Source organism: Sorghum bicolor, chromosome 1 (assembly GCF_000003195.3).
Source record: "Sorghum bicolor cultivar BTx623 chromosome 1, Sorghum_bicolor_NCBIv3, whole genome shotgun sequence".
Classification (NCBI taxonomy): Eukaryota; Viridiplantae; Streptophyta; class Magnoliopsida; order Poales; family Poaceae; genus Sorghum; species Sorghum bicolor.
This window is the reverse complement of record NC_012870.2, coordinates 2,617,761-2,630,000: the sequence shown is the minus strand read 5'-3', so window position 1 is coordinate 2,630,000 and position 12,240 is coordinate 2,617,761. Positions and strand designations below refer to the sequence as shown.

Sequence of the window (12,240 nt, the reverse complement as noted above, 5' to 3'; positions counted from 1 at the left end):
TGCACAACATTGTGCATTCTTTAAAAAAACACGGTTAAGTGAAATGCCTTGTACCCAGTGGCAGTAGAATAATTAGAACCCAGTTAAATGATAAGAAGGTATTTTGGTAAGCCCACAAATAGTACACCTATTTTCATGAAGGTGTTTTCAACCTAGCACAAGCTCCCCTTCCCCCTCTTCCCCTACACACACATACAGAGGCTCAGATGTTATGACAGGTACCAAATTCATTAACTTGATTGGCAGAAACACGGTTAAAAACATCTCTTCCTAGATACCAGAACATCAGTTCACTCTGATGTCAATGAACAGACATCAGTTCACTCTGATGTTAATGAATGCCTACAGAAGTACAATTCACATGCCAAAATGGTTGTGTTTAGTGTTTGATGAAACAACCCCATAAACAGTCTATTATTTTTTCTTTACACAAATAAGCTACTGATCCTATTTCCTAAACATTGTCTCATGCCGAGCAATCATTCATGTACCTGACCAGCTACAAAAGTGGAAAAGGGGACATATCATGGAAGCAGACCAAACATTGCTATTTCAAAACAGAAGTGACCTCCACATGATTTGTGGAATTAAAAGAAAACATGGATACGAGGGCAAATTGTGACATAGATTGGCTGTGAAGCAGCCATTGATTTGTTACTTTATTTATGGAAGAACCATCGGGGATAGCGCAACATTGATTGATCATTTTAATTTAAGCAATGGAGCGAGCTTGGACATGTATATACATAAGCAAACTAGTGAAAAAGGGTGGGCATTAGATAGACTACTGGAGATAGGGAGGGGGGAAACTTAACGCTCAAGTCAGTGCTGATATTGGCATTACAGTGAATCACTCATGTAACATATATACAAAAAATAGATCTATTGTCAGCATGAGTTCGATTACAAGAAGTCATATAATAAAGACAACTCGGAAGCATACCTGTAGCCACGCCGTTCTCTGCGACGGTGTGGGCTGCGGCTCCTGCTGCGACTGCGACTACGGCGGGGTGCACGTTCACTGCGCAACCTATCTCTTCGCCGAGGACTGCGGCTCCTGCTCCTGCTGCGACTGCGGCTCCTACTTCTGCTCCTGCTGTTGCTTCTTGATGAAGTCATCAAAAACGAATCCTAATGTAACGAACTCCAGAAGGAACTTTCAGCACCCAGGCTCAGAGTATCTGCATAAGAAAATGGCTAAATATCACAACTGCTAAATGGAAAAGGAACCGAAATGTCCGTCCCCTCACCCGATGTTTTTTGCAAAACAATCGAATTTCGTAGTCATAATACATTCAAATACACTTGCAATTAGATCAGATCCGAATACAAATAGTAGGTTAGGGTTTGGGTGGTTGGTTTGCACAGCAGGAAGGCGAGACAAGGGGTGGGCGTACCTGGTGGTGCTCGTCGCCGTGTAAGGGCCCGAAGAAGACCTCGGCAACTGGCGTAGGGCGGCAGCGACGGCCGCCCAGTCGTCGCCACGGGGTGCGGTGGGAGGCGGGGGCAGGGGAGGGAGCACGCTAGGGGTTAATGGAAGAAGAAAAGGCAGGGTTGCACATAGACAGACCGCGGTCAGGGCTTGTTTGGGTGTCCCTAACCTCGCAGGGATCCCGGCCAATTCCACGGGACTGATGGGGCCCGGTGATTTGATCCTCCGACAAGCAGAATTCTGCTGTGTTTTTTTTTCCACAAGCAGAATTCTAAGAGGTAGTCAAATTCTATTATTTAATTATTTTGTAAAATAGAAAAAAATAAAAAGAAGAGATCTACAATAGCTTATGTCAGTTGTTAGCTATATATGACCACCGAAAATTAAAGAATAGACAACTTTCTATTTTGCAAAACCAGATAGCACATTTGTTAGAGCCTATTTTTTGCAATATAAATTCTAAAATAGCCTCCACAACAAGAATAGCCAAGCTGATGGAGTTACTCTAACTATGCTTAATCACGTTTTTATAGAGTTATTAAGAGAAAACAGAGAGTTATAATGTATGAACACATTAAGCCAAGATTTATTAAAATCAACACGTTTTATACAAGCTAAGGAGCCCATGGCTTAGTGGTGGGACTTGCTCATTGGAGCACCAACAGCCCGAGTTCGAGCTCTACTCGTATCGGGCTTTGAAACATAATAAAGAACACGATCCTCAAGACTAATGTCAAAATAGATCATAACTGAACGATTAAGAACTAAAAGTGATCTTCATAGAGATGTTTAGCTGTTTGAACATCTAGATATTTAATTTATTGCATTTGTATCAAAATGATGCAGGGTGAAAAGTTATCCTATCAAATACTCTTGTTACATTGATGTCAGTTTTTTTTGCAATATTACCAATTACGTAATCTTTCATGTAATGAGATTTCAGCATGTCAGCACGAAGGACCCATGCAAAAAGACAAGAATGTCCCTCCTCCTTCCCTTTTCCTCACTTCCTCGTCCCTCTTGCACGTCTCCTCCCAACCAAATTTTCACTCATCTTCTCCTCCAGCCCCTCCCCCTCTCCCTGGCGATGCCACCCCATGCACACCTTTACCACTAAGGGCGTCCTTTAGACTTCCACCACCACCGCCGCCCCTTTGCCTCTCCCCTTGCCATTAAGCTTGATGTCAGCGGTCTCGCCGTCAAGCTCGCCGTTGTTGACGCCCTTCATGCTCCCCCAACTCTTCCTAGCACATGACTTGAACATCATACTAGTGCTTCACCGCATCTCACTAGTGTACGACCCACTCTTCACCTTTTTCGCTTGCTCTCGATGGCTCTCAGTGTTGTCTTCACCAGCGACGAGCTAAATCTACATTTGGAGGGGGGGAGGGGAGGGTTAAAAGGCAGAAGTGGAAAAGGCATGGGAAGGCGGTGGAAAGGAAGGGAAGGCGAAAGCGAAGCGGCACCAGAGGGGGGTGGGGGGGGGGGGGAGGGAAGGGTTAAAAGGCAGAAGTGGAAAAGGCATCCAAAGGCGGTGGAAAGAAAGGGAAGGCGAAAGCGAAGAAGCGGCGCCATGCTTCCCGTACAGAAGGAAGGGCAACCATGGTTTTGGGCTATGAGCTTGGTGAGGGAGAGGCGGAGAAGTCAGTCTAGCCTCTAGAACTCTAGATGGGGAGGGGACCGGCGCAAGTAGCACTCCGCTCTCTTGAGAAAAATGCTAGTCGGTGCGACCTACGCAAAGGACTATCAAAGCACAACGTATAATAATCTATATAAAGAGCTGAAACCATTCAACTTTGACTTACACTAACGAGAAATCACATTGCCCTAATACAGAAAACCCGTTAAGAGAGACATCGACGGGCTCAAACTGAACTGTGATCCAACATTTGCCACACACAGGATATTATTCATCTGCGCTCATATTGAGACACAGCACTATCATGGCGGTCTGACGACAACCGAGAAGAAGTTGCCAAGGAAAACAACACCCTAGCATCCTAGCAGCAACACATATATATACTCTATTACTCGGAACTGACAATCTAAGATCTAATAGTCTATAGGAGAGTAGGCGATTCCATAGCTCTCACTGGGCACTGGGCGAAACAGATGTGGGATCGTTCATCCCAGCCAGAAACGCAACGAAGATGCACATCATCAGCAGGCCAATTATTGCAGCCCTGATGGCGTTCTCGCAGCTATAGGCTGATGGGATCTCTTCTTCATCGAAGTCGAAGTCTGTGACAGGCGATCCGTCATCAACGCTGACCAAGCGAGGCTGGCTCTTGCTCCCTTCCCCAGCCTGTATCACTGAACTATTACGAGGCTTCTCACATTGTGGGCAGCTGCATTTACCGCCCAGAAACGCTGGCACAACCTGCAAGAACTCTGCCAATGTCTTCTTGTATGAATCTCCCTCGAAACGTAACTTCTGCTTTGTTGATGGTTTCAAAACCTGTATAGAATTAAGCTATAAGTACCATGTGATGTTGCAATCTACCAGTGAAAAGCTATTAAGTTAAAATGATCCTTTCTACAGATTATTTTAACTTGCAGTCAACCCTGGTTTGTATCCTGATCAGATTACCAACTTTGGTCGAAAAAACAAGTGTTGCAGGTAACTTTTGGCATCAAATAAAAGTTGAAGTGGATAAATAGTATTGAGTTTCAAAATTTTGAACACACATGTTCATGAAGGAATCAGGTACCAGTCTCACTAACCATCACTGACCGAACAAGATCATGAAAAACTTATAATCTATTTATCTTATCTATACAAAACCGCATGATATCTATATATATAAGGTGGACACGATTGATAACAGGTAGATAAAAATACAAAGTGCTATCTTCCCAAATATTTGCACCCCCCACCAAGGGTTTGTGATTAAGACAAGTGCTGTTCATCACCATTCGAAGTTACCATATGAGAGTGACGATTTCATATGTGGCCACTAGATTTTGTATATCGTTGACAAAGCATATCTCCATGAACTGACATGCATGTTTAGAACAAAGAAAACTGCAGGTCTTACAATGAATTGACAGTGCATCATCAATAATGCACTTCTAGACATTAGAAGAACATCAGTTGTAGTTAAAAACTTGAAATATTTTGTCACCTTATAACATAATAGACATAACTAAAGCAGGTCGTTTTAAAAATATTCATCACCCAAATAAAACAGGCAAAGTGGATACACAAAACAAAACCAGCAGCATGAGATGCAAGTAGGGTGTAATAGTTATCTTACTTGAAGAAATGTCTGTGCAATAACTCTGACAACTGGAGGAAGGCGGATAACAAACAATACACCAAGACGATTCGGGTAATTTTCTTGAACTACAGTGATAAATGACCTCATCATTTGCATTGGAAATCTGAATGGAGAAATCCCATGGCAATCCAGCAAAACGGTAATTCTTGAATCTTCTTCATTGGTCAAATTTACAACACCATGGTCAATTTGAGAAACTGAATTGAAACACATCAGTGAGATAGTAGCCACTTTTCTTGCAAACAATTAGAGGAAGCAAAAGGTGAAAACAAATAATAATACCTTCTCTGCAGTAAGTAAACTAGGGGCGGGGATCACAACAAAGGCCATATGCTGGTGCGGCAGCACCCATTTTGTTATACTATGTCTACCGAGTTACAGGGATTTTTATCGATTTGAGTTTTGACAGTTGCAGTAAGACTTCGATTCAAAGAAATGTTTTCAACTAATTCCAATAGACCTATACCAAAAAAAGAAACAAAGAGAAGGATATGTTTTTGACAATCACTATAATGCTAAACTGAGCCTAAGTGTTCCACTAATAGAAGATATGTTGCTAGCAGAAACGATCTATTGAAAGAAGCAGATTACCACAAGCAGGAAAAACACTGCCCACCCTACATGTGGGTTTGACTACCCAGCTCTAAACTTTGAGGCCATAATGACATAATCACGTAGAGAATGATAATAATCAAGAACATAGATAATTTTACAGACAGAACAGTTTGGGAAATTACCTACTGCTTGCCCGAAACGGGGTCTGTCACGAGGTGGTATGCTGGAGCATGCAAGTCCGAGACGAATTACTAAACAAGGCCGAAGCATCGTGTCAAATCCATGCCAAAAGACTAAGTGAGACCATTTATCAAGTTCTTGCAATGTAAGTATGTGAAATGTTTCCCTCCAACGAATTGTCTTCTTAACCGATGAGAGTAAACTTGAAAAGTCACCATTTGCAGCGACATAAAATCTGCGTAACTCATCTTCAGTAAACCTGAAACATCCATCTAGACTCAGTTGTGTGGAACCAGGATGCTCATTTCAGACATGTGCTAGCTTCCTAATAAACGCAGCTTTGATTGAAAGACTACTGTGTACTGAAGCAATAGCATTCATAAACGAAATGATATTATATATCTTATTTATTTGTAGATAATAGCATTGCAAGCAAGATCAAAAGATTACCAACATAATATAACAACTAATGTGTAGAATTCATTAAATTGAGAACGTAGAAGCTGTGTCTATCCTCACACAGATAACATAGAGAATAACATATTTCTGCACTTCTATCAAAGTTCTCTTCTTTAGGATAACTGATGTCCCCATATTCAGAAGTACAGTAAAAAAAGAAAAGAAAAAAAAAGAAAGCGCTGCAAAATGTACAATGAACTTTTTTGCCTGCTGCATAGTGCATAGTGTTTCAGATCCTAACTCAAGGACAAATACTCCAATAGTGCCCAATATAATGCACATGAATAACAAAGAATATAGCAGAAAGTCACCTCTCGGGCAAAGTGATGCCTTGCTTCTCAAGCTCCCTGAAAAGTAACACAAGCCAGTTCTCTTGCACGATTTCCTTTGTGCCATCAGCAGCATCGCTAAAACAAGTCAAACCCACTGTGTTATTAAACAAGGCAGACTTTTTTTGTTAAGTGTATATTTGGTAGTTAGGGTTTTAAATGAGGTATTGACATAAGTATCCAGAGGGAGATGTCTTGCCCCACAAGACTACGTACTCGCTATATATACTGCCCAAGAAGGCCAATGCAATACATCCACACATTACGCACGATCCTTCCAGCTTACACTTTCCATACCACTATCTAATCTAATTGCTGTGATAGGATGCCAAAAGAACAAGAATAGTATGATATCATGATTCAACGACAACAAACCAGAAAAGCACTTTATATACTAAGAGATATTTATTGGCTTATTTCTCAACCAACCTTGTACCAGAAGTTGATGCCACTTCATTTGTTTCAGAAGGCGTCTCGGAATGTTCTGTATTGTTATCTGGTTCATCGTCGCGCTTGGAAGACAGCTCACTTACTGTTGTTGTGACTGACAGAAACAACAGTGGCATGGATAGTTTCTGCAGTAGAGAACAAATCATCAGTTACTTGGAGATCTATTTGGGGGAAAATAAAATGCTGTTTTGGAATGTGTTATGCAACCCATTCAAGTATCCAACAATGTATCAAAGAAGGGAAAAGATACAAATGAGTTTTGATTGACATCTACAGCGCACTCATCACATGAATTTACCTGGGATATTCCACAGTAAGTACAGATTATCTTTTGAAGTGCTTCAATGTACATTAAATATGACATGTCCATTTTTTGTCACTGTCATAAAAGGTAGCTGCATAGCCCTCTTAATGGTGATTATGAGCTAGGTGCCACCTCGCCTACCGCTTATCACATTTTAGGAAAATGATTTTTTTTTCGAAAACGCAGGAGAGCTGCACTTCATTATATTAAGAAGATAATAAAAGAGGGGGGGGGGGGGTAAAAAACCATACAACACAACACACTCTGCAGCAGCTGCTGCTGCTGCTAGGAAACTAACGTGCCCGTGACAGGAAAATGATTTTGATTTCATAATCAGTCTAGAAGCCCAGATGATGTTGCAAGGAACCCATTGTGCAAAACACAATGACCCAAGTCAAACTCCTAGTCTAATGCCAGCTCTAAGCTAAGTAGAATTCGTCATATATTAAACAAGAGTGTAAGTCAGAATATTTCACTACAGATTAACTCTGGATCAGTCATGGTTCGACTTGGAGTGGGCTCAAAGGACAGATAAAAATGTTTGAGAAATGTAAAACATGCAATTGAGCAAACGCCTAAAACAGTGTTCTTGTTGCTGTAGTGTTGAAACTAAAAAAGGCTGCTAAAATGTGCCACAATGGAAAGAAAAATTGAGCATCCTAAGAACCTATTGACAAGATAATGCTGCTCGATCTATGTTAATTTCTAGAGAAAATTGTTCCAGGTCACCATGTTTGAAACACAAATAATGAAATAAACTATAAAACTTACATCAGAACCGAGCATGTTATTAAGATTGTGAGTACATGAGACAATGTTGACGTACTACAGTACTGTAGTCAAATCAGTAGACAGAAGGTAGTAATGGATAATAAAATACCACTCCCTCTCCCTCATCTATCTTTCATCTAAGTCAAGGAATAATACAATAACTAAGCAGGTGGTACTCCTTTGTTAAAACACTAACTAATTTTGAAAATAAAGAGTATCCATTTTGAGAGCTGAAAAATCAAATAACCTGAATTCCCTGCACGAGAAATTTGAGTGGTGCCCATCTTTGGATCCAACTAAATGGAGGATACACAAGGATCTGCAATGCTTGAACAGAATTCCAAATGAAAGGGCATCTTGCTTTAGAAACTCTTCTGACTGCCTCAAGAGCAACGACTTTAATCAGAAATGATGCCACATGGCCTATTGAATCCCCACCCAAGATCAGTTGCTTCGATGGCATGATGCGGTTCACACACTTAGGCGCAATGGCCTTTGCTGGAGAAGCGACCAACGTGCCCTGGTACTTCCTGTCATTGCCTGCATTGCTTGAAGGTTGCAAGTGCTTGCTTGCATTCGCCATTGCTTAGAAGCAAAAGCAGAGACAGAAGACAGGCCCTGCTGTTCACATGTACCACCAGCTTCAGCAAAAAGAAACCAGGTGCCTCTAGCCACTGCAAAAAGATTATCAGAGGAAATTTATGTCAACATAAGAAATGTGTAGCAATAAGCAGAGGCAATGCATATCAACAACTGAAGTGGTAACCCAGGAAGAACATACTGAATATACCTAACTACGATGACCAAAAGAAACAAGTAATATAAGGTTTCGATTTCAGGCCTAACAGAGCAGTTTCGATGTCCTAGTATAAGCATAGCGGTTGACACAACCCAAACATCGCTGCATACCCCCTCAAGCTGTCAAGCACATGCAAGGGCGGACTTAACAAGGGGAATGGGGTTTCAGTTGGTTGAGACCCAGTCTATTTGGAAAATAACAGCTATTATTACAAACCCACCAGTCACCATCCATCAAACAAATGCTTAGCTAACCGCATGGATGGATGGATGGATGGACTGGAGTATTCATCCCAGCAATACTGAACTAGATTCGATCGTTGATTAGTCACTGCATATACATACTAAGATCATATATATAGAGCCAAAAAAAAACACTCGTAGGTAGAACAATCCACCATCCGAGCGATCCAACCGTGCTTCCTTACCCACAGACGAAGAAATCAATCCAAACACAGCTGGACCTCCGAGTGTCTCCCGCCTCCGCGCCGCGCCGCGAGAGGAGGCGAGGAGGAAGACGGCTCCAGGATAAATTCCCTCCAGGTGGTCCGCGTCGGCGGAAGGAGGCCAGCTCACCGGCCGCTTTAGGGCTGGAATGCCCCCTCGCGTCGCGTGGATCGGGAAAACGGGCGCGGATCTGAGGGAGTGTCGGGGAAGGAAGCGGGAGGAGTGAGGAACACGAACACTCCCGCGGCCGCGGGGCACGACGAGAAGAAGAGAGAGAGATCCGTGCCGTGGGTGGGGGCGGAAGAACAGAACAGACAGGTCCTTCTCGTGCTACGCGTGGGGGTGGTGGTTCGTCCGTGGTCGCTGCGGCGTGGGCCCAGAGGAGAGGACCGCTGCCCGCTGGAGTGGGTTCCGCCGGAGCCCGTAGGTACTGGATGCTCCGAGGCTGGAGCGGAGCTGGATTCGTCGTGACGTCAAACCTGAGCAGAGCCCAGTTCATTCTCGGCGACGGTTAGATCTTAGGCCTTGTTTAGTTCGCAAAAATTTTCAAAATTCTCCGTCACATCGAATCTTTAGTTGCATGCATGAAGCATTAAATATAGATAAAAATAAAAACTAACTACACAGTTTACCTGTAATTTGTGAGATGAATCTTTTGAGCCTAGTTACTCTATGATTAGACAATGTTTGTCAAATAAAAACGAAAGTGCTACAGTACCCAAAACTCAAAATTTTTGTAAACTAAACAAGGCCTTAGCAATTTTTCGGGCGGGGTTTGGGCCGAAAATTTTCTATCTACGACCGTCTTACGGTTAAATCGGGCTAGTTTTCATGGAGTCAGGCTTGGGCAGGCCGCAGCGCATCTTTCATAGAGAAAATAAATAAAAGGAATATGTTCTCGACCTTGACCGCTTAACATAGGGTGCTTATATTTTTGTAAAATTTTATTTTAAAGTTCAATGATGATATTATTTCAATTGTACACCACGTATCTGTTGACGGTGAGTTGCTTGTGGCAACTTTGTTAATCTTCAATTGATATGCATGAAGTACTAAATATAGACTATTTATGAAACTAAAAACACAGCTAGAGAGTAATTTACGAGACGAATCTTTTAAGCCTAATTAGTCTATAATTAGACAATAATTTTTAAATAAGACGGAAATACTACAATACCTATTAAACTTTACCAACTCCAACCAAACACTCTCTTAGTGGGGAGGGCAATGAGAAGGTCTCCTTCTTGATGTGACCCCACTGTCTCTTGGTCTTGAGACTGCCAGAGGAGTCATGACTGTGCTTATTCCAAGGAACACAATGTCACATTCTTCAGGTAATTTGGAAGAGAAGAAAGAGGAACCAAGGCCTTGTTTAGTTCACCCCAAAAAGTAAAATCTTACGTCACGAGTATTAAATATAGACAAAAATAAAAACTAATTGCACAGTTTACCTGTAAATCACGAGATTAATCTTTTAAGTTCTATGATTGGATAATGTTTGTCAAATAAAAACGAAAGTGCTACAGTTCCGAAAACTTTTTAATTTTCGGAACTAAACAAGGCCCAGAGGTAGAAGACGAACATAGAAGGATTTGGTGGGGGATTTCGGGATTATGTTCTTTCGTAACCGTCAAGGTTCAGAGTACAGCTTATATTTACGTCGCACACACCGCGCACAAGTCTCTATTCACGGGCCACACCCACACAAATGTAACGGCCCAAGCCCACACCAAAGCATATGATCTTTTCCTCGCTTTGTCTTCTCCTTTTGGCCTCGTTCGTTTATGGTCGTTCCAGGCCAAGAATGAATCCTGGCCTATACAAAATATAATAGTGTTTTCGCTTGGAATATTTTCAGCGCTCTATTTCCTTTGAAACGAACGGGCCCTTAGCCGTGTACTGTCTGGTTCGTGGCACACAACCATTCCAACCAAGAAGGAGCAGGTCTTCTCCACATACTCGAACAACCAGCTCGGTGTGCTGATCCAGGTTTACGAGGGCAAGAGGACCCGGAATAAGGACAACAACCTCCTTGGGAAATTTGAGCTCTCTGGAATCCCCCCCTGCATCTAGGGGCGTCCCTCAGATCACTGTATTCTTTGACATTGATGCCAACGGTATCCTGAAGATAAGACGACTGGGCAGAAGAACAAGATCACCATCACCAATGACAAGGGAAGGCTGAGCAAGAAGGACAGGACATTGAGAAGATGGTTCAGTAAGTAGAGAACTACAAGTCCGAGGATGAGGAGCACAAGAAGAAGGTTGAGGCGAAGAACTCTCTGGAGAACTATGCCTACAACATGAGGAAACACCATCCAGGACGAGAAGATTGCCTCGAAGCTGCCTGCCGACGACAAGAAGAAGATTGAGGATGCTGTTGAGCAGGGCATCCACTGGCTGGACAGCAACCAGCTCGCTGAGGTTGAAGAGTTTGAGGACAAGATGAAGGAGCTGGAAGGCCTCTGCAACCCCATCATTGCCAAGATGTACCAGGGCGCTGGTGCTGACATGGCTGGCGGAATGGAGGATGAGGCCCCTGCTGCTGCTGGCGGGGCTGGCCGGCCCCAAGATTGAGGAGGTCGATTAAATTATGGGCACTCCCGAGTCCCGACCATCATTCTTCCTAGTAGTAAAAGAAGATGATTGCTCTTTTGTTGCTTGCAGCCCGAGGTGGCAATCATACCACTTGGGTTTATAATAGGTAGGTGTATTTTGCTCCCTTTTAAACATGGTGAGTCAGGATCAACTTGGCTGCTGTTGCTTGAAATCGTTGTGGCTTCGGTTTTGCTACTGAAATGAGATTATACTGATGCATTTTATTACTTTATAAATATAAAAAATACATATAATATATTGATCACATGGTGATGTTTAGCTGGTTCGTCAGCTCCTTCCGCCGTAGTACGGGGTCTGTTCTTATGTATTTTGCTAACTTTTAATAAACATGATTCAGGATTAGCTCTGCTTTCGCTTATCGTTTGATTCAGGACTAACTTGCTGCTGTTGCTTGAATCGTTGTAGCTTGGGTTTTGCTACTGAGTGAGATGATACTCCTGTAATTTTTTTAAAAAAATACTTGGAAATACTCAAATAAATGATGAATGTATCCAAAGACTAAACTCAATTAAAGAGTTTTTTCCGGCAAACTATGGTTTTCTTTTTTACAAACTTTGCTAAATATGAGCATGCTTTATTTCAGTGTAAATTTTAGAAGGTACTATCTCGGGGGAG

At 42.4% G+C, this 12,240-nt stretch overlaps 2 protein-coding genes and 1 pseudogene across 2 annotated transcripts in view; 1 reads left to right on the top strand and 2 right to left on the bottom strand.

The window, feature by feature from the left end:
• The window catches only part of LOC8057045 (zinc finger protein GIS2), a 3,033-nt gene extending 1,435 nt beyond the window's left edge, over positions 1-1,598 (bottom strand). The window contains exons 1-2 of the mRNA XM_002463583.2: positions 1,398-1,598; positions 944-1,181 (exon numbers count right to left, since the gene is read on the bottom strand). Coding sequence (XP_002463628.1) covers positions 944-1,119 — 176 coding nt within the window. The 5' untranslated portion in view covers positions 1,120-1,181; positions 1,398-1,598. The remainder of the gene's footprint in view (positions 1-943; positions 1,182-1,397) is intronic.
• LOC8057367 (phosphatidylinositol/phosphatidylcholine transfer protein SFH2) lies at positions 3,181-9,398 on the bottom strand. The gene is made up of 7 exons (XM_002463582.2): positions 8,988-9,398; positions 8,009-8,435; positions 6,666-6,811; positions 6,219-6,314; positions 5,451-5,707; positions 4,690-4,910; positions 3,181-3,890 (listed from the first exon to the last, which is right to left on the bottom strand). The coding sequence occupies exons 2-7, from the start codon at positions 8,342-8,344 to the stop codon at positions 3,522-3,524; spliced, it is 1,425 nt and encodes a 474-aa protein (XP_002463627.1). The 5' UTR covers positions 8,345-8,435; positions 8,988-9,398; the 3' UTR covers positions 3,181-3,521.
• Positions 9,155-11,596, top strand: LOC110431671 (annotated as a pseudogene).

Excerpts from the sequence above, each read along its gene's own strand:
- LOC8057367 (XM_002463582.2), bottom strand. The coding sequence starts at position 8,344 with ATGGCGAATGCAAGCAAGCACTTGCAACCTTCAAGCAATGCAGGCAAT. Across the intron at positions 6,315-6,665 it reads GCATCAACTTCTGGTACAAG|CGATGCTGCTGATGGCACAA; the intron begins GTTGGTTGAGAA and ends GACTTGTTTTAG. Across the intron at positions 5,708-6,218 it reads GGCATCACTTTGCCCGAGAG|GTTTACTGAAGATGAGTTAC; the intron begins GTGACTTTCTGC and ends TGGATGTTTCAG.